The 20,834-nt window shown below is 36.8% G+C and overlaps 1 protein-coding gene across 5 annotated transcripts in view; it reads left to right on the top strand.

Annotated features, from left to right (window-relative positions):
- The window catches only part of ZNF438 (zinc finger protein 438), a 38,793-nt gene that overhangs the window by 6,061 nt on the left and 11,898 nt on the right, over positions 1 to 20,834 (top strand). For 4 of the 5 annotated variants that reach the window (XM_042888735.1, XM_042888736.1, XM_042888733.1 and 1 more), the window contains exon 4: positions 15,712 to 15,768. The exons of the other annotated variant lie outside the window; for it this stretch is intronic. In XM_042888735.1, the coding sequence (XP_042744669.1) occupies positions 15,741 to 15,768 (28 nt within the window). In that variant the 5' untranslated portion in view covers positions 15,712 to 15,740. The remainder of the gene's footprint in view (positions 1 to 15,711; positions 15,769 to 20,834) is intronic. 5 annotated transcript variants of the gene reach the window in all.

Below are 20,834 nucleotides of genomic sequence, written 5' to 3'. Positions count from 1 at the left end.
ATTCCATTTTTTGGGGAGATTACTTGAAGAGTTTACTCCTATGAGTGTACAAGTGTTCCCCCTATACGGGATCTTATTTTTGTATAATGTAATGAGGATACATCTATTGTAGTTTTTAATCAACAAATTCATAAAAGCACTGATAATTGATTGCTTTATTGCATCTCTTGTTAGGGTTATTTGCTAGTACTTTACAGTATTATCTATCAATAGATGTAAGGTAGTACAGTTTTCTGTAGTGTGAACTTAAAAAAAATAAAATCTCTTAATGTGGAGTCTTTGAAGAGCATTTGTGTGTGATCATATTCACTTTCCAGCATGGCACTTGGAGGCTTTGTAACTGGGTTGAGCTACAGCCAGACTGCTCAAATTCTATGTGTATCTCTAGAGAATAAAAACCTCTTTATCATTAAATGCATAGGATAGCTTGAAGCCATCCCGTTGAGCTGTGGGATTTATTTCAGGTTTTGGGAAAGTAGATAACTGAGGGAGTGAGTATTCTTGCTTGGATAATGCACTGTTTGTTTTGGAAGGAAGTTTCCTATGACTAAATAAGAACAAGATGTGTGACCACCTTCCAGGGAGGAGGCTGTTTGGTCAGCATCAAATTAAAAGGAAAAATTTAGAGGAGGCAATTGCCCATTTTTACATAGTGTTTGAAATGTTTTCATTTTTCTTCTGAGCTTTAATTATACGGTATGTGAATGGCAACAAGAAAGGCCAGAGGTTTTCTTCTGTTCTTGGAAGTATAGCTTTATCACATCGTTGGGAATTTATAGCCTAGTAATATGTAGTGTTTTTTCCATTCCTGTGTTTTACAATTGGTTTGTAGAGCCTCGTAGTTTGGCAGCAGAGAGTTCAGTTTTTCATGATTTTTTTTTTTGGCATGAAAGGGTTACTGTTCACGTTTCCTGTGTAATTCCTTCTGATCTTGCTGGGCTGTAATTACTTTCTTGATGTTAAACATTCCCAGGCTCCTATAACCTTCTAGCCTGCTTGCACTGGCCAAGTTTGTCCCAGGTGATCGTGTGGGCGAACCTCCTGTTTTTAAGGATAAAAATCTCTGCTTCCTGTGTAGGGTAGGCCACAAACTCATTCCTTTGCTGTGCAAACCCAGGATAAATCTTTTTTTTTTTTTTTTTTTTTTTTTTTTTTTTTTTTTAATAATAGGGTAACACATCAGCCTTTCAGAGTCAGATTTAGCAGCTAAATTTGTGACAGACAAAGTGGGTGGGTTTAGAACTTGCTGAATCTTGGTTGAATGATTTCTAGTTCACATTAAAGATTCTTCTCTTAATTCATTTGGAAAATAGGTTGTGATATAAAAAAGATCTTGACTGCAGTGTCTCACGTCTGGCCGTATAATTGCCCAATGGTTTTAAGGTTGTTTAAATGGAGAACTACTTAGTTGAGCTTCCAGGATCTTTCTTTTCTTTTAAATTCTTTGCTGAAGCTGTTTATCTTGCAAAAAAATGAGATGGATTCTCTCCTCGACATATAGTTGTTATCTTGTATTTCTTCTCATTTTTAATTTGTGACATATAAGCATTAAACAAAGTATTGTTTTCCTTTTTAATGTAAGTAGCTGCATAGAGCTGAAAAACATTGGCTTCAGAGGTGTGGGAACTGCAGTGTTCTGTTCTGCAAAGGCATTGCAAGCTTCTGTGTGCTTCATATAAGCTGTTCTTCAGGGGGAACCACCTGTGAATGCCAGTGAGATCTGCTTTCTGCAACCTTTGTGCCACTTTCTCACAGAGTCCAGAAAGATGTGGGGTGGTGATGGTAACAGTGACTGTCTGAACTCTTGTGAACGCATAACAGTGTGTCAGCTCAGTGGGGCACAAATAAATAAAGGTAATAAATAGGGACTTTTCTTTGCTTAGTTCTCGTACATTGCAAAGCCTATGCTGTGACTGTATAAATAGAAGTTAGACCAGGTGGTGATCCTGTTAACTGTGCTGATTTGCTAATGAAGGATAGGATGAGTGTATTTTAATGAAAACGTCTTTTTATCAGGAGATGTTGAAGTTGATGGCTTAGTTATAACTGTGATGCAGTAGGTGTTCTGCCCTGTTCTTAACTGGATCCTTTGTCCTGTAGTTGGTAACGTGGCTGTCACACACGTCACGTGTGTGTATTTGTTGTTGAATTTGGAGGTTCTTACCAGCATGTTACTCAAACGCGCAGGAAACAGAGCCTGGAATAAAGTGTGAACACACTAGCAAAGGAAGTGAAGGTGGGAGGGAAAGCCCACAAGAACAAGAAAACTAACCAAGAAGCACTAGATGAATATGGCTGAACAGGCAGGAGGTGCTGCTGGTATCTTGAAATAAAGCATTTAGTTGTTTATCATTACCTTTACGTGATTTCCAGGTGCTGAGATTTCGTAGGAACTCCATCTTCACACAGGGCTCACCTAATGTGTCTGGTTGGTGTTGCATTCTGGGCTTCCTGTGCAGCAAGCACGGCTGGGCAGTGCTTTTGGTTAAAGCCCTTTCAAAACAGCTTGCTTTTGACTTTGGATTAGGAAAACACTGAATTCAGAGTTAGTTGAAAATACGTACAACTGTACCGAAGTCTGCTTGCCATCCAGTAGCAGATAAAGACCTTCTTTCTCTTCCTGTCTTGTTCCACTCCCGTTCGGATGAATACAGTGAGAAATTGTGTGTTATATTATAATTAAAGGTAATCTGTCTTAAATTTGCTTTATGAGGAGCTTAGAATAAAACAAACACAACTTTCCACTATGAACTTCACCTTTGTGCTAACAAATTCCCTCAGAGGTGGTGAGTTTTGTTCTTTAAAAAGTATGGCTTCAGAGTCCTGTGCAGTGTGTTCTGCTTTCTGTGTCAAAGGCAGGTTAAAGGACATAAGCTAGTGCTGCTGATCTTGTGCCATCTTCTGTATGTGTGTGTGCTCGTGTTCTTGTGGTTTAACTTAAATAGAGCTCTTTGATTTAGTTGCCTTTAATGTGCTAGAGGCTAGGTGATGTTTGTAGCTGTGATGCAGGGAAGAACTGGGCCTAAAATTATTGTATTCAGTACAGAGAAAAAAGGGTGATTGGTTTTAGCAAGCTAACGTGAAATTAGGGAATAATCAGAATGAGATGAGTTTCTTAAGCTTTCAGACAATGAACTCAACTGTATTTTTATATTTAGTTCTACAAGTTCTCTCCTTGAGAAGACATGTAAATTACTGTTATGACAAAGTGCATAAATATTCCTAGGATTTGATAGTAATTAATTCATTTAACTTATCTAAGGCACAATTAAGTGGCTCAGTTTGAAGCAGGCTATAAAAAGTAATGTGTAAACAAATGTAACACACATCAGGTGCAGTGGCAGCCGTTTTTATAGAACTGCAGACATTTTGTTTTTAGGTGCAGTGGTTTCTCACTTTCCAAGCTCACAAACTGAGGTTCAGTTGCAGTGCTGCTTGACCAGATCTTTGAGGGCAGTTTTTTTTTGTTGCTTGAGTGACTTAATACTTCATCGTGTATACTTCAAGTACTGCTAAAATATTAATTAGCATTCTGATAGAGTTACCACTGCTGCATAAAACAAATGATAGTCTTTTCCAATTTTCTTGTATTTGCCCTAGTTCAGAAGCAGCTGTCTATCCACCAATGCAAAAATCTCAGGATGCATGCTGCTTGTGATGGAATAAAATCAGAACAAAATTGTCTTTCAAGGTCTCTTTTATAGATAATATTTTTGCTGGGCTACCTACTTGAGTTTGACATCATGGACTGCAGAATAGATGATGTGCTTTTCAAGTTGCATTCTGTGCTTTCTTGGTTCTTTGTATTTGCACACATGTACATATTTATGTGTAAATATATTAACACAAGTATTCTTATGTGACTTGACTGTAGTTGTTCTTGAATACAAGCATGCACAAAGTCTTTTTGCAGAGCTCTCCCGTAATGGATTATTTACATCCCACATTTTAATTCCACCTAGCTGCTTGCTACTTTTGCTTAGTAATGCCTCCTGACATGCTGCAGGTAGTCTTGCTATTCTTTATTTTAATGTATGCATACTGAAATAATCCCTATATTTTGTCTCTAAACACTCAGGCCTTGTTATGTAATATTTATTATTAAATATTGGCAATGTAATGTAGGTTGGAATGTTGTAAAATTGGGCAGTGCGGGTAAAGTTCATTGTGGTATGTCTTGCCCTGCATCTCTTACTGGTAAAAAAAAAAAAAAAAAAGCTTTATGAATCGAAGTTAAGGGAAAGTAAGTACTCTTCTGTGTTACCTCAAAGTGAAAATATTTGACCTGAAAAGCTTGAAACAAATTTGAGTTTGTCAGAATATATGCAAGGAAGAAGAGAGGAACAGACCAGCTTGTCAGACTGCCGTTAGTTCTTGAGACAAAAAACTCTGCAGTTACACTACCCAGCTGGAACATCATGGTGTGAGTGCTGATTTCAAGGAGAGGAAAAACAACAGAAATAAACGACAACAAAACAAGCAAAAAAAGCCCCAACCACCAGCTGCCATCTTTCACTTAAAAAGTGGAATGGGTACTTTTTCTCTATTGACTCTTTAAAATGAGATGATATACTGACAGAACCAACTGTGCTTTAAAGAGCTGGCACTGAAAATAGTGATTTTTTTCAGTCAGATGAGAATCTTTCCTACTGTTGTAAGTGGAGTAAATCCTGAGTGTCGTTTTCTTTTGAGACGGACATGAACAGACATGGGTATTGGTGATACACTTCCCACCTCTAATATTTAACTGCTCCATTTCTTATTTCTGGACAGTTATTTTTGGAAGTCTCTCTCTTCAAAGTTCACAAAACATGCACTCAGCTTGTGTTCTCATGGACTTTTGCTAAACAGAAGTGGAGGCAGTGACTTTTGGAGGCAAAATAAACCTGTCTGCAATTTATTCATGTTTGCAGTACTGTAACTAACAAGATTCCAGGTAGCTGTTATTTCTGATCACGTAAAGGAAGCACACACATTCATTGATAGTTTATTTGCAGCTATTATTGACTAGTGAAAATATTTTCTCTTCCTGTTAGATAAATATAGGAATAAGAATGCCTGATAGGCTCAGTCAGTGCTAAGTATTACTGCACAGCTGACCATATTTAGACACTGCTTTCTTAGCTGAAGAAGAAAAGTGGTTTAAGCGTAGGGATAGACCTGCAGGTATTTTGTTTTGTGCCAAGGGAGAATGAAGAGTCATAACGTTTTTAACATTTGGGATGAAATAACCACAGAAGTGCTATCTGTATTTTTAAGACTTTCTAATTGTATGCTTTTAGATGTACAGCTTTGAAAATAAAAATGTCTTACAATTTGAAAGGGATTAGGAAACAGAAATCCATGATATCTTCTGTGTAGAAGGACTTCTGTTTTTGTCATGTGGTCTATGCTTTAAGTAGTTTTATGCTTTCTGTGTTACCTATCAGAAGTATATCTATTCTCTAGATTTGTTACTTATTGGTGGCTTTCAAAAAATCCTGTCTTAAGTTTTGCATTTCGGGAACGTAAAGCTCATTCTTCCATCTGTATAAAATGAATTTGGTTCCCATTCTGTGGATTTTCATCATTTTTACATCAAGCAAATGTTTCAGCTACTGCAGGGAACAGTTGTGCAAATACTTACAAATTATATATTTATGAAGCCTGAAATACTGAATAAATGAGTTACCTATTCATCTGTAGCCAATGTTAATGTGTATTTTTTAGATTAATCAAAGGAATGTGGTTTTTAGTGGAACTCTTTCAGTGCTATTGCATGTTTCTTTTTTTTGAAGTTATGTAAGTCCAGACTCATGGCAAATCGCTGACATTTACACGCTATGGATCATGAGGCCTGCATGCAATAAAGGATGCAGTAAGTAAATTGATGTATCAAAAGGCTTGTAGAAGAAAAGTAGAAAATGTCTTTCACAGTTCAACCATTCACTTTCACAGTTAGTACCATAATTTTTTATATTCCTACCCCTTCTAGAGCTCTTCAAAAAACAAAACAAGGTATTTCATAGAGTGGCCTGGGTTGGAAGGGACCTTTAAAGGTTATCAGTTCTACCACCCTGCTGTGGGCAGAGTTGTCACCCAGCAGATCAGCCTGGCCTTGAACCTGTCCAGGGATGGAACATCACAACTGCTCTGGGCAACTTATTTCAGTACCTCACTATGCTCTGAGTGAAAGATTTCCTTCTCACACCTAGTCACAGCCTCCCCTCTCTTAGCTTTAAGCCATTCACCATTGTCCTGTTGCTACCAGACCATATAAAAAGTCAGTCTCTGCCTTGTTTATAAACAGCTTTTAAATAATGAAAGGCTGCTGTAAGGTCTCCCTGGAGCCTTCTTCAGGTTGAACAAGTCCAGCTCCCTATGCTTTTCTTTGTAGGAGAATGCTCCAGCACAAAAGCCTGGTTGCTTTAAAATCTTGGTCATTCTTAATTGTTTTTTTCTCTTGAAGTACTAATTCAGTTTGGTTTTGCTTAGATTGAGATAAAACTAATAAATTAGGAATACAGATATCCTTAGGAGCAGAAGGCAAAGCTGGAGGCCCGGAGTGAAGGAAGAATGTTCCCAGGGTTAGCATATTCAGAGCACCACAGCTGCTTGTTGGACATTAGCCAGGAATAATTTTGACTTGTTTATTTCACATATTTTTCTCCATGAACATATTTAGGGGACACTTCATTAAGCACGTCTAATAGTCTTTGAAGCTCTGTGTTTTTAAACTTTTCTTTTTTCAAAGAGCTAACAGGGTAGTGGATACGAAAATGGAAAAATAATATTAGCAAGGATTATCTGCACAATAAAAAGAACACAGTAGAAGTGAATGAAGGCACTGAAGTAGGACAGGTTAGAATTCAGTTAATTCTTTACATGTTTATCTGCATAAAGATTTTCTGTAATAAGGTATGTTTTATTGGTAACATTGTGCGGGTATACAGTAACAAATCGTACAAAAAATATAATCTAAGTAAATCACAGAATTTGGATATTCATTTTGTCTGCAGATCTTGTCCTGTATGCTGCATGGCAAACGGCTCTCCATTCTGAGCAGTAGACGTTATTTTGTGTTGCTTCTGGCTGCTGATCAATCAAGCAATATCTCCAGATGTAGACAAACCTGTGGAATATTTGTGTCTGTCTAAATTTTATGATTGGTATTAGGAAATGTATTTATGCCAGGTTGACTAAAGAAAAATAATACTGTTTCATGATGATCTTGTTCTTAAAAGAAATAATGTGTCAGTCTGTTTTTGCATCAGACTGCTGGGAGCTCCCAATCCGGGAATCAGGGCATTCCATGCAGGAGAACTCAAAGTGATGTGTCCTTTCCTGAAAGAAGAGATGAATATGACTGTAAGAGCAAAGAATGCAGACTGAGCAGCTGAACATCTCTGTTCAGAGGACTCTTAGGAGTGAATATAACAATTTGGTTATACAGCAGCAGGGAGGGAGGATGCTGCTGCCTCTGCATGTTCTCAGCACACAGCTGGGCAATTGCTTCTCTTGGTGCAGCCTTCGTAAGGGCTCTGTGGCTGAAGTCCAATTATTCAGCTCTGCAAGCTGAACTGTATTTCATTTTGCAAGAGAATTTTGAATACATTGGTTGTATGTTTAGAATTCTTTTTGCCTAAATGAGAAAAAAATGATTGTTCATTAGCATTTAGGGTAAGTATGTGTTCTTGGAGTGAAGTAGGCTCTCGGCTATCCTGAAAAAAAGGTCCTTAGTAATGAAACACTGACAGACTGGGTTTGGGGACAAGATCAGCGTAGCACAAAAGCAGTCAGAGCAGTCCTTAATACAGCGTGTGATACGGTTTAGTTTTTGCCGAAGGAAAGCTGGGCCTTAGGATCTGTTGTGCTTTGATCATAGGCATAAAAGTGTGTGGTAGAGGTCAGTCCTTTTTCGGAATCTTGCACAACCAAACATCTTAAAAGTGATCAGTTGGTATGCAGTCACAATTTTAACATACTGGGACTGTGTATCGCATTGGCCTTCTTGATCAGCCAGTTCCAAGTTGGCCATCTCACTTTCTCGTTTTTGCTGTGTGCTGGTATGCTCCTTTTATTTTTTTTCTTTCCAGCTCTTGAGTGCTTATTTTGTTTAAGTCTGCAAATAAGACTCTTTGAAGTTACTTTTTTAAAATGTACAATATTTTCTGTGTGATGGATATAGCTGCACAAACATAGATGTTTTTATTGGGTAGAGGTTGTATCTTTCTGTAGTTATCTAGTTGACATTCTAAGAAACTTTTTAGCAGAAATTCTTACAGAAACAACTGTAAATGATGCTCACTTTGTCATGTGGCAAAATTTAGTACTATTCAACTTTGGAGCTGTGAAGGCAAAACAGTACCGTTATTTGAGTCAGATTTACAAAGATAATTCACCTTACAAATTTGGAGTGGTTTTTTGATTGCTGAATTTTTATCAGCTGTTGGTTATCTGTCTTCTAATGTGAGTGTTAACAACATCTCCAGACTTCATTAAAATAAGAAAAAGCCTGTACAAAATCCTTCCTGAATGGCACAAGAAGTTGTGTCTTTTTTTAGTCTTCCCTGAGGGAATCAGTGTCCAAGTAACCTGAAATATTGTAATACAAATAGAAGTAGCGATTAGGGATTGATTGTTTCTCATTTAGTTTTCATGTAATTTCAAGGCCAGCTATGATTCTGTAAGACTTCTGTGCCACATCTCAGGCTTCAGTTGGTTAGCTTTATAGGTGAATTTGTTATATTCTTGACTTAACATTAAACTTTTAATGGAAATGGCTCTGTTATCTGAGATATTCAAATACATTTTGACTATGTTTAAGTTCTCAAATATTGAGTATATCTAAAATACATTAAGGCCTCCATATTAAGAAAACAGAACACCTGATCTTCCGACAGCATTGCAGTCCTGGTTGATTATTTCTGCGGTCTAAGCTGATAATAAGATCCTAAAAGTGAATTTTTGCCAGAAAAATGTCACTATACTACCAGTAATAGCTCATTCCTCAGCTGTTCAAGTTGAAAATGGAGAAAAGGAACTAAAATGCAAGTACTGTTTTCTTGATCTTTCCTTTAGTAATCTTTAATTATTTCTGTTAGTAACTTTGTCGAGCATGTAAGTCTTCTTCTACTCTTCGAAATAACCTGTTTATCTTTAGCGTAAGAATAAATTGGAAAAAAAATAGAGTGTGTGGCACTCTGTTAGAAAGTATCTTTTCTCATTGCCAGTCACAAAGAATTTGATTTCTTGACTGGCTACTGGTGTAGCATGAAAACGGGAATACCTGTACAGCTATTTCTGAAGTGTGGTGAAAACACTGGAAAAGGAATTACTGGAGAAATCGGTCCTACAAACACAGGCTCAGTGTTACAGTAATCTTCAGATTTTCCGTTTGCCAAGTAGTAAACGTAGTTTCATTTTTGAAAAGCATTTGTTGAATTGGAAGTTTTCAAAACTCATCTGGATAAAGCTTTAAATGCAAGGCAGGTTGACTCTGCCTTGAGCAGGGAAATTGGGACCTGCGGGGATCCCTGCAGGCCTTATTGGCAGTGTGGGTACTGGCGTAAGAAATTATGGCCATTTCTCTAATGTTGAGTAAGGTGTGCTGTAAGTGCAGTGCAGCCACTGTCTAGTATTTGTGATATTCTTTATCTGAAAGGAAAGCTAATATATAGCAAAACTACATTATATATTCCGTGCTTGTTTGGTCAAAGCAGTTATTAATTATGAACATCAATAAAGTTTAAAAAAAAAAAAAGTCTCAGTTTAGTCAGTCATTACAAACTACATTATAGCTGAAAAGCTTAATGATGTGCTGCAGTTCCACCATGAATGATGTTTCATATTGCTAACAGAACATTAAGATCTGTAGGTTCCGTCTCATGGACCTGCAGTCCTCAGTCATGGACTGAGAACTGCAGCAGAACATATTAGTGACTTGGACCAAAACAGTAAATTAGTCCTTAGTCTGGGGCTGGGATAGCACAGAAGAAAGCAGAACAAGAAGGAATTGCACAGTTTGAATTTAAAAATGAGTTCAGAAGTACTCACTGCCAAGTAAAAGTACTAGATGTCTCTGTTTCATGATTTTTAAAAATCAGAGCTCTGCGAGAACAGGACAAAGGGAAATGGCCATCAGCTGGAGCACAGGAAGATCCACACCAATATGCAAAGGAACTTCTCCACAGTCAGTGTTGGAGCACTGGAACAGGCTGCCCAGGGAGGTTGTTGATTCTCCTTCTATGGAGATGTTCAAGACCTGCCTGGATGCCTACCTGTGCGGCCTGCTGTAGGGAGCCTGCTTTGCATGGGATTGGACTCGATGATCTCTGGAAGTTCCTTCCGATGCCTACAATTCCATAATTCTGTGAATCTGTAGAAACGTGGGAAAAATATTTTTGGTTTTCTAATTGTCTAATGATAGTCATAATAACAGTTTTTGTGTTCTTTGCTCTTTTTAGTTTTTAAAATGGTGTTGTTTTTACAAATGGGAAATAGATAAATTTACAGACACAAAAGAAACTGCTCAGCTACAATTTATTTTGTGTGCATACATTTCATAAAATGATGAGCTGGTATTTCTCCTTCATTCAGTTAATATTGCTCCCGTGCATACTTTTGAGAAACTTGTATACAATTCTTCACAAGATCTTGAGCTTACTCTCTTGGTGTTGGTTACAATTCTGAAATATAGAATTACTGTGACTTCTTAAGCCGTCTTCATCAGTAGAAAATTTTTGGGATATTCTCATTTCTGGTTGTGTATGTGAAGTCTTTATTTGTGCAATTGAAGAAATTGGTTTCAAGAGAGAAATCTCCTGAAGAAAAGCAATCGCCTTCAATTGCTTTTTCTTTTAAGCCAAAAGATGCAGTCAGAAGCTGAACTTGCACTGTGCCGTTTCCTAAGTAAGCTTTCATTATCAACAAGATATTACTGGAAGTAGCATAGAACCTGTTATGTAGGCACAGTTCCACTCTGACAGATGGGCATAATGTAGCCATGCCAGAGAACCATTATATAGATCACCTAGCAGGGTGTGAAGCAAGGAATTTTTGTCCAGGATTGCCACTGAGACGTTCAAGTGAGCTTGAAGTTCAGGAAATGTACTCTGGCTGGTCCATCACACAGGATGACCAAACATGTAAAAATAGTCTAGGTTATAAATTCTGGTGGGTTTTTACTGGGGGTGTGGAGGGGGAAGACCAATTGTAGTGAGGCTTCTGCTTCTTTTTGGCTGTCTGCTGAAGTCACCTAGTGGTCTCAGCCAAAAGAATTCTGCTACAGGCACGCATTTCTCCCTGATTAATTACCTAGGTATGGGAATATTAACAGTAACAGTATGTAATCTGTTTTGTAAGAAAGCTGGTGTTTTAGACTGTGTATCTCTTTGGATACGTAGTTGTAGGATAAGGAGCTACTGGTGTAGGGTGAAATACTGGTGTGAAAATAGGGTTGAAATAGAAAATTTTCAGTAATAATAAATAAAGCTTCTGACTGAAGATTTGGATAGTGAAAGCATTGCAGAATTTTGGCAAATGCTGTTACTTGAACAAATGCTTTCGTGTATTCCACTAGCCAGTCTTTATGTATGTCATTGTCATTTCCTCAGGAGCTTTGTCATACTGCATCGCTTCAATGTTCTAATCCTTTGTTTCAAGTCTAACTCAGCCTGTAAATAGTTAGATTTTGCTAACTTTCCTGGAAGCTATTGCTAATCTGTACTTTTTGGGGAGCTTGGTTTCTAAAAAGTTTCTGAATGTTGGGAAATAGTGATGGCGTGGAACCATCATTTAAAAGATGACACAGTATGTAAAAGAACAGATGTGAAAAATGAAGTAAATGAAATGGCTTTTTAAACATTAATTGACATTTCATGGGCTTCTGTTAGGAGGATGTATTTTCTTAAGTGTGCTAAGTACTTCATTTTTTTCTTTTTGGTGAAATATTTTCCTTCTGAAATGAAATTACATAATACTATTTAACTGATGCTTTGTTACATGCCTTGTTTTAAATTAGAATTTGTAATTAAGCTTAATATGAAATTATAAAATTTGATTTAATGCTTTCTTCCAGTATCTGAACCAGTGTTCACTGCATTAGATGGTATAGTCATCACTGAGAAGCTTTGTTCTTCTAACAAATGTACCAAAACTAAATTCAGTTAAGGTCACAGTGGTTTAGTTTAATACTATTAAGATATTAAGTAGTGTAATTACTTTCACATAGTTCTCCCTTCCCAGAGCGTGAGGTTTTTAGTTTTGATGTCTGCTTAAAGCATGAGAATAACAGTAAAATTAATGTCATAACCTTTACAGCCTATTTATCATTTTCTGTGTAGTATCGTGAAGGATTTTGTCTAACATCTAAAATAAACATCCTAGTATGGACAAGCATCAAATTAGGTTAATTGAGTTCACCTGATATTCAGAGCCCATATGTCTGTCAGGACACCAATTTCCTGTAAAGACCTACGAGTGTCTTTCCATGAAGATTAGTTTTGAATAAATACAAGTGTATGCTCTGCTGCCTTTGACTGTTGAAGACAATTTACAATGTAGTTTTGAGACTTTTTTTCATTTTATTTGATTTTTTTTTTTTTTCTTCTGTATTTATCCTTTCATTCTTTGGTAACGTAAGGAGGACTGTAAACATGATAGAGATTTTTTGTGGCATTAAGATGAATTTGACTTCTTAATTCTATCCAACTTGAACTCCACTTATTTGAAATTCTTAGATCCATTAACAGCAGATTTCAAGGGACAATTCTATGTTCTGGACTACTGCATTTTGAATGTCTTTTTTAACTATCTTATCTTAGTGTTACAAACTGAACGAAATAGATTTTAAGGTTCTATGGAAATGTATAAGTTTTGTCATTTGGTTGAAAGATGTAAAATTGTTTATATTGGTCCATACTCAATGTCATCTTTTGTATTTGGAAAGAAGTGGTATTGGAAGAGTAGGAGTGCTATGAAGTCCATTAATAATAAGAAAGTCTCCTAGAATGATTTCCACTTCAGCAGTCATTAAAAGTTAAAATCAGTAGGACATCTTGAAGTGGTGGCCAACATAACATCTGTTCTGGACGTAGGAGTGTGAAATATGTACAAACTGCAGCTAGTAATTTTGTTTCTAAGATTGGATCTTTTTGAATGTGATGGTGTTTTGAGGAGGAAGTAACACAAAGATTTAGACTTGCCAGCAAATGAAAAAAAGAAAGAAAGAAAAAAATGTGGTGAGGGTGAGTTACAGGTAGCCGTGTAGATGTTCTATCCTTGAATCCTGTGCATTCATTCAGAATTTCAGAACTTTTTGAACTGACAGCAGCATATGTGTTAGGACACCCATCAAATATGAGTAGCTATTGAGTAGCTGTTAAGCACGTATCAGAGTGGCTGAAAAATGTCACGAATTTTCAGTGAGCAAGGGCCATTAATCATTGTGTTCATACAAAAATGCCAGCAGGGCCAGTTCCCAGAGCAGCAGCAGGCAGCGATCAAAAGGCAGCATTACTGTTGATGGAAAACGTGGATATAGTAAAAGTGCAAAATCCCCTCCGGTCCCTGCAAGTTTCGTGTTGCCAGGCTGCGGCCCGGCCCTTCCGTCGCGGCGGCCCAGGGACGCTTTGGGGCCCGTTGCCGCTGTGCTGAGCAGTGCCCCGGGAGCGCGGAGCAGTGTGAGCGCTGCCGGCCGGGCCGTTGCTTAAGCACCACGGACAGGGCCCGGGCGGCCGGCCGTCTGCTGCTGTTGGAGCCGTGTCAGTCGGCAGATGGTTCCTTTCCAAAGCCTCCAAAATGAGTATCGGGAGGACAAGAATTTTGATACCCTGTGTGACTCCTGCCTTGCTCTTTAACGTGCCGCTCAGCCAAACCAAACTATGATGCAGCCAATCCAGTTGCTGGACCAGGTCAAAGGAAACCAAAGTAGATAACAGCATAATTTGATGTTGTAATTGTATAATGTCTTTCATACTTTACTGTTAAATCACACTGGAAAGAAACAGCCGGTGGCCAAGTAGCCACTTAGTGATTTATGTCAAACGCTGTGCAGTAGAGTGGTAAGAACCAATGTCAAGCTCAGGAGAGATGGCAGTGTAATGTTGGCTTCACAAGTGTGTGCTAGCATTCCTCATTGTAACATCCATGGAAGATTCTGCTTATCAGTCAGCTATAGAGGATCCATGCAGTCAGCTATTTGAAAGGAAACAGATGCTTAAGCCTACATTGTCTGTGTCTTCAGAATACACTGTCCCATTGGAAATCATGATATATTTTCTTTCTTTGAGTTTAACAGGGACTTTGAATTACAAGAAACCAAAGTTGTAGACAGAACTGAAATATGAATGCATATAAGCAATTCAGTGAAACACTTGGTTTAAAACTCAGGTATGGTTTGCACGAGGTACAAGCATACTGGGTTCTATACAGAAATAATTTTGGAAAAATGTTGCCATTTTTGTTTTGTTACTAAACCTGGTCTTTTTTCAACAGGTGAAAAAAAATACTTACTTTTTCAGGGACCTTTTTAGTTTTGCTTTTAATATGGTGTTTTTTGAATGAACCAGCAGGTTAAAATTTGAAAATGTGTTGTCAGTGTTGGTGTGTAGCAGTAGTGACCTATTTAGTTTTTGAGAGTGAAGAACTGTTGGGAAAAAGAGTATTAATGGGCATGTGAATGGAGTCTCAGTTCATGTATTGACTGAAATGTGCTTTGAAAATAAAATTGAAGGCTGAATAGATACAGAACTGCTGAATACGCTGGTTCTAAGTTTACTTTTGTTCACTTAGATAAATTAAAAGATTAGTGTGGAAAAGATGGGCATTGTTTGTGACCTCTGTACTTCAGCAAAAGCTGCCAATACCCAGAAATTACTACGATTTGACTAAAGTTTCAGTGTTGAGTCTGCAAGGTGAACATGTAGCACAGTAGTGTTTGAAATAACATGTGAAAACATTTGCATTTTACAGGATACTAACAGTAAATAAAAATTTGTCAAGGGATCTTCAAGTGGAAAAAAGAACAGTCACAGAAAACATGTATGCTGAGTTAACATCATCAAATTACTTTTCAGTTATGCAGTTGATTTGTGTTTTTGCTCACTGTTTTCTTTCATTGTGCTATGTAAGGCTTGCATGTAGTACAACACTGGTGTGATGTCAAGCATTTCAATGGATGAGTCAGTGATTCAGTGAACTAAATTATCACTGCAAAGATTGGCCTTCGAGTTCAAAACATCTTTGCTAGGATATACAAGGAGACTTTTGGTTTTGTACTGATCCCAGATTGTACACTGCATCTCAGAGTTACTCGTTCTGTGAGGACTAAAGAAAAGAAAAGTAAAGAAAAAGTATGATAGCATACAAAAATAGTTGTTACTTTTCATAAAAAGTTTTGCTTAGTGCTGGCTTGTTTACTTTTTTGTACATTGCTTTAAAATAGTTTGAGAACTCAGAGTGAACACACGGTTTTCTTTAATTTTACTTTTAAAAATATATGGCAAAGCATGTTAAATAAAATCTTAAGAAATGAATGTATAGAAAGATAAGAAACCTCTTTACATGTTATGGCTCCCTCTAAATTCACACTTGAACTAAAAAATCTTCCCAGCAAGATGTGGGAATATTATCGCGAGTCTGTTCATTTAACTATACACTACTAGTAACTTCCTTTAGTTTTTTTAAAAAAAAGTATCAGAACTTCTAAGCATCTGTATTTCTTCTTTCCAGGAACGTTGTCCTATCTATTAGTGGGCATAATGCAGAATCCTTTAACTTTTTCTGCAGGTACAGTATGATTTCTATACGTTTTTTCTTTGAGAAATTAGACATTTGTGATTCAGAATGTGGACTAAAGAGTATCCTTGTTAAGAAAAGCTTAAATGGTAGGTGTAACTCATGCCCTAATTTTTCATCACTGTTTATCTGTAATTACTATTTGTTATTTTTATAAATAATAACACCTATCACATTTAAGTGATTGTAGAAGCTAAGATTGTTTTCTTTTTAGGACATGGGTAATTAATGTTACTAAGACTTTAACGTATATATAACTCTGCTTGTTTGAATTAGCAGCTAAATATTCAGGGTTTGTTACAGTTTTTATCCTTATATATTTGAAAATCACTGCTATGTTTGATTCCTGTGTAGTTGGGGCTCTGATCTATGTGCAAGTTACTCTGTAAGTCTAACACAAAAAAGAAAGTGCGTATTTTCTAAATGCAAACTTCGCCTTTTCTCCAGCATTTCTATCCTTATTAATGTTTACTGTGTTCAACTGCATTTCTGCTGTTTTGTCTCTTCAAAAGTCATGTTTTGATGTAGTTTTTCAGTGGAGTGTCTTGAATTTTTGTCTTCATTATTAGTGAGTGTATTTACACCACAGCTGTGTATTCCGAAGTCTCTAAGTGTTCAGCCATAACTTTTATTTCCTTTCCTTGTTGTTCTGTGTTGTGACACTGGTATTTAAGTATAATTTTTAGCATACACTATTTTTAGTGGTAGCTCTTAAACGTGAATGTTGATGGATATGACATAAAGCCTAATGGACCCTGCTGAGTCATTTTAGGCTGTCTGTTAAGTTTCCATTGTTAGTACTTATATTAATTAAGAACAGCACTCTATATTACTTGCCTGGAAGCACTCAGCTTTTGCTGTCATATAAGTTTATACTTTACCTCTTCTGTCAAGTCTATGATAATTCTGAGGAAGCTATTCCAAGAGGGCATCACGTGAATTGATCTTTGTTGATGTAGTTCTGTCTAACAGGACTGTTCTTTCAATGCAGGTAGTACGTAGCATTGTATAAAGACATCCACTGTGCAGTGTGCTCCACATCCGTATGCTTGGGAGTGACATACCTGAAATTCCCATAATTTAAAGAAGGTGAATTAAGGGTATTTGACCATCATGTAGTTAAACTCTGTTCTCTTTAACAAAGTTATTTCTGGGCAACTGAAGAATGCAGACTGTGAAGCTATTTGCAAACTCAAAAATAAGTTGGTGGGCTTTTTTTTTTGTTTCCTTAAGGAAAATTCTTTTCAGTGTGTATCCCATTAAGAGCTTTCATGCAGAGTGAATTATAAGGGCCATGGTCTAACTTCTGGAATTGTTGCTCACGATGGAGCTCATAACCACATCCTGCCCAAGAGCTGTATCAGTGTGAAATCGTGGTGCTCTACAAATGCACTTGGCTCGGTATATGTTTGGTGTTCTGTGGCTATCACTCTTCTTTGTCCTTAATACCATGAGCAACCTTTGATTCTTCAAATGTTATGGCCCTTTGAAAATATCAAAGTTATTAGCAATTTACTATGATTTATGTGCAACTGTCACATCAGTTACGTCTCCTACAGATAAAAGGTTTGAAAATGAATGGCGTTGGAAGTAGAACATATCCATCAGCTACACTCGGTATGGTACTTTTGTCAGCCTCTCTGTACTGTCAACAGGCTCGTTATTTTTCAGCTGAGTATGGAAGTAACTGTGATTGCAAGTGCTTCGAGTGACAACGTAACCAGAATGTTACCATTTGTCATATAGAAGCATGAGTTCTGTAATGTGAAACATGCTTCTTCTGCACGTATTTTCTTCATATTAAAATATTATATAAGAAAGGTGATTTTTTTACATATACAGTGAACAGCGGCATACATTTAAAAGCGGTGGCTTCTCTGAGTAATGAGAGATAGTTAACTTCTGAGATTTCAAAGTTCCAATGAAAATTATAAAATCATAATAAATATCTACATGGATAGACATTTCTGTGTTTGAACAAATGCTGTGTTTTTTTTATAGCGCTCTATAATGACACAAAATAACTTTGAACCTTAGAGAGTTGAAATCCCCTTGGATGAGTGGTACTTTCAGATTCATAAATTGCTTTTTTTTCTAGGAACTTGTTTAATACTCTCTTGTCTTTTTGAGATATTAATTAGAAAAATATGCTCGTAGGCTGGTAGAATTTTGCTCCTTGTATGTTTGTTTTAATAAAAATCATATAACTTAAAAAAAAAATTGTATAGTTTAATATAACAGTTTAATGTCAATGTTAGTGTAGTTGTTTGGTGCTAGGAGATCTCAGACTTCAATTAACCATGTAAATGTGTTCCTTAGCATCAGCCCTCACTTTGCTGGAACCCCTGCTGCCTTTATATCATTAACATAAATGCAGGTGCAAATAGCATTTATGCACTTTGATAGAAAGCAGTTGGAGACATTTCACTGTGGGACACGACACTTTCAGATTGTGTACATCTGTTCAAATAATGTATCCAAGCCAGTGACATGAATGCAAGGATAAAAACATCTGCCCCTGAGACCATTTGCCATACGGCAGATGCTTACATCTTTATTTATGCAGATAGTTTGTGTGATGAGCTGAGAAATGATGAAAGCAGGAAAGTTTGACAAAGATTTCAGGGCATTGCTTAGGATGGGAAAATATCTTGGCAACAGAACTTAATTTTCAGATGTCTATTAAAAAAAAATCTGTTATAGTTACTGATTTTAGTATCTGATTTAGTATGGTTTTTAGTAACGCAGACGTATTTGAAATATTGACAGTTAAGAATTCTCTAAACTACTTTTTAAATCAATTTTGTGAAAAATTGTACTGCAGTTAGAGAAGATAATAGTTTAATGGGGAAGCTCAACAGATAAAGACTCATTTAATTGCTTTAACAGGAAGGCTCAACAGCTTTGCTTCAAGTTTTTCATGTTTTCAAGTTTATTTAAAATACTGAGTTGAGTGAAATGTTTGCACTAGGTAGAATATTTTGCAATACTAAAGTAAACTTGGGAAGCATGTAAAGACTGTGTGTTAAGTTTTTGTGTCATTTAAGATTTTTCAGCAGAAGCTGTATTTACTGTTACAAGAAAAATCAGATTTGTAGGCTAGCCTTTACATTTTTTGAAAATTACTGTCGATTAATTGGCACAAGTTCGCATATCTAAGCTGAGTTGGCACTGAATAAGTAAAAAGCAAAACAATGGCTTAGACCTCAGTGCTTAGGCCTGAGGAGCCCTACTGGGGTGGATGGATGGGGCTTTGTGCTACACCTGACTCCCTCTGCTGGACTTGAATGACCAGGACTTGCTTTGTTGCAAGTTGCCACTCGACTCAGCGAGTGCTCCAGATAAACAGAAATTTAATGTTAAATTTAATGATACTTTTGTGCGTGGCAAATGAAGGATGTCGTCTCTGGCCTACATTCTTGCTAATTGTGTGTCATCCCTGGCCTACATTTTTGCTAATTGTGTATCTATTTTAATTCCATTGTATGTTGGTACTCCTTTACAAGCATTGGCTAATGCATTATCACTTATCATCAGCATATTCGATCAATTTCTTTACAGTACATCCAGTACAATCTTCTGAAAATCAGTGCTGCCTTAGGTAACACAGCATCTAACATGAGCAAGTGTAATAATGTCATAAAGCACTGAAGATAATGGGAATTATGCTTGGGGTGGGGGACAGCATTCAGATACTCTAATTTAAATCTTCTGCTACATCCTGCTGCTGGAATGGCCTAGCTATGTTCAGGCGTAGCAGCAAGTGATAACTTTCTGTTCTGAAAACAAATATTTTAGCCAGGCTCTTTCTGAAGATGTTCACTTTCATTTGCTCTATGGGGGCTGTGTTTCCTTTCAAAAATATTCAATCTATTTGGAGTGTTGTGGAGATCCTATGATCTTCATTTTTGTTTTAATTCTTACTGGAACTGATTACAGGTAGCAATGTTTTGCATATCTTAGATAAAGCCATGTAATATGTCTTCTGAAGCAAACTTTCTTGTGATAAAAAAGGGTGGGGGAATAGTATAAAAAGCATTCCAAATACAGATTTGCTCTACGGAGAATCCGTAAGACAGAGCAGAGAACTAATCATTTGTCCTCTCTTACACAGGTCTCAGTTCAGACAGAAGTGCTCTGACTTTAGCATAAAATGGGTACCCTATAAAATGATTAACAGTCTGACTCTTTTTTAGTGCTTTGTTTGCATTTGTGGGAAAAAAAAAATAAAAATTGAGGTGTTACAGTCTTATTTCCCTTAGTGCAACAGTAGTAGTTTTCCATCCCAGAGAGGGATGGAAGGAAAGTTAAATTCCCAGTGAGATGAAGATTGATTCTGTTCTCAGCTTATTTGAAAGGTGAGCAAGAATGTAGTTGGAAAATATTTCATGACTTATTCATAAAATAGTTCTACTTGACCTTTTGTGCTGCTCAGTTTCTGAAGAATTCTGCCTTCATTTTTGTAGCAGATTCCATCATTATTGTCTCCTGCACTTAACAAAAGAAGAGTCTATTAATTACCACTTACGTTAGGTGTCTCAGGATTTTGTCCAGGTTGATGTGATCTTGATTGTCCTATTAAAAAGGATTTTACACTGACATCAACTTTACAATGAATGAATTAGTGTTTGGTCTGTTTGATTCTTGAAATTCACTTAAAGATTCTTGAAATTCACTTAAAGAAATTTAAACTGGCAGGTCTTCCAAAAAAGAACTTTTGAAAATCCACTTTTTTTTTTCTTTTGAAACTGATGTTTGTTCCCACCTCCTAGAGTACCTAATTCATATTCACAAGTTTTATGAATTTATAAAACAGTGCTTACATCACCTCCTTTTATCTGTTATGAACAATTATTTCCTCCTGGTGGTTGCAGCACTGAAGCCTTGCTTTGCAAATCTCTAGGGATGGAATCCTCTCTTGAGTGGAATGACTGGGCAAAAAGAACAGAGATAAAATAGTGGAACTGCAGTGCTATCTAAATCGTTTCTTTTTTCATCAACTGACCTGAGCAGCATGGTTTCTAGAAAGTGCACACTTTAGTTTTGATGTGGTTGAT

This window comes from Lagopus leucura, unplaced genomic scaffold, assembly GCF_019238085.1.
Source record: "Lagopus leucura isolate 7727_CA_CO unplaced genomic scaffold, USGS_WTPT01 Super-Scaffold_100157, whole genome shotgun sequence".
Classification (NCBI taxonomy): domain Eukaryota; kingdom Metazoa; phylum Chordata; class Aves; order Galliformes; family Phasianidae; genus Lagopus; species Lagopus leucura.
Note: the sequence above shows the minus strand (reverse complement) of the source record. Positions and strands in the feature narration are given on the sequence as shown.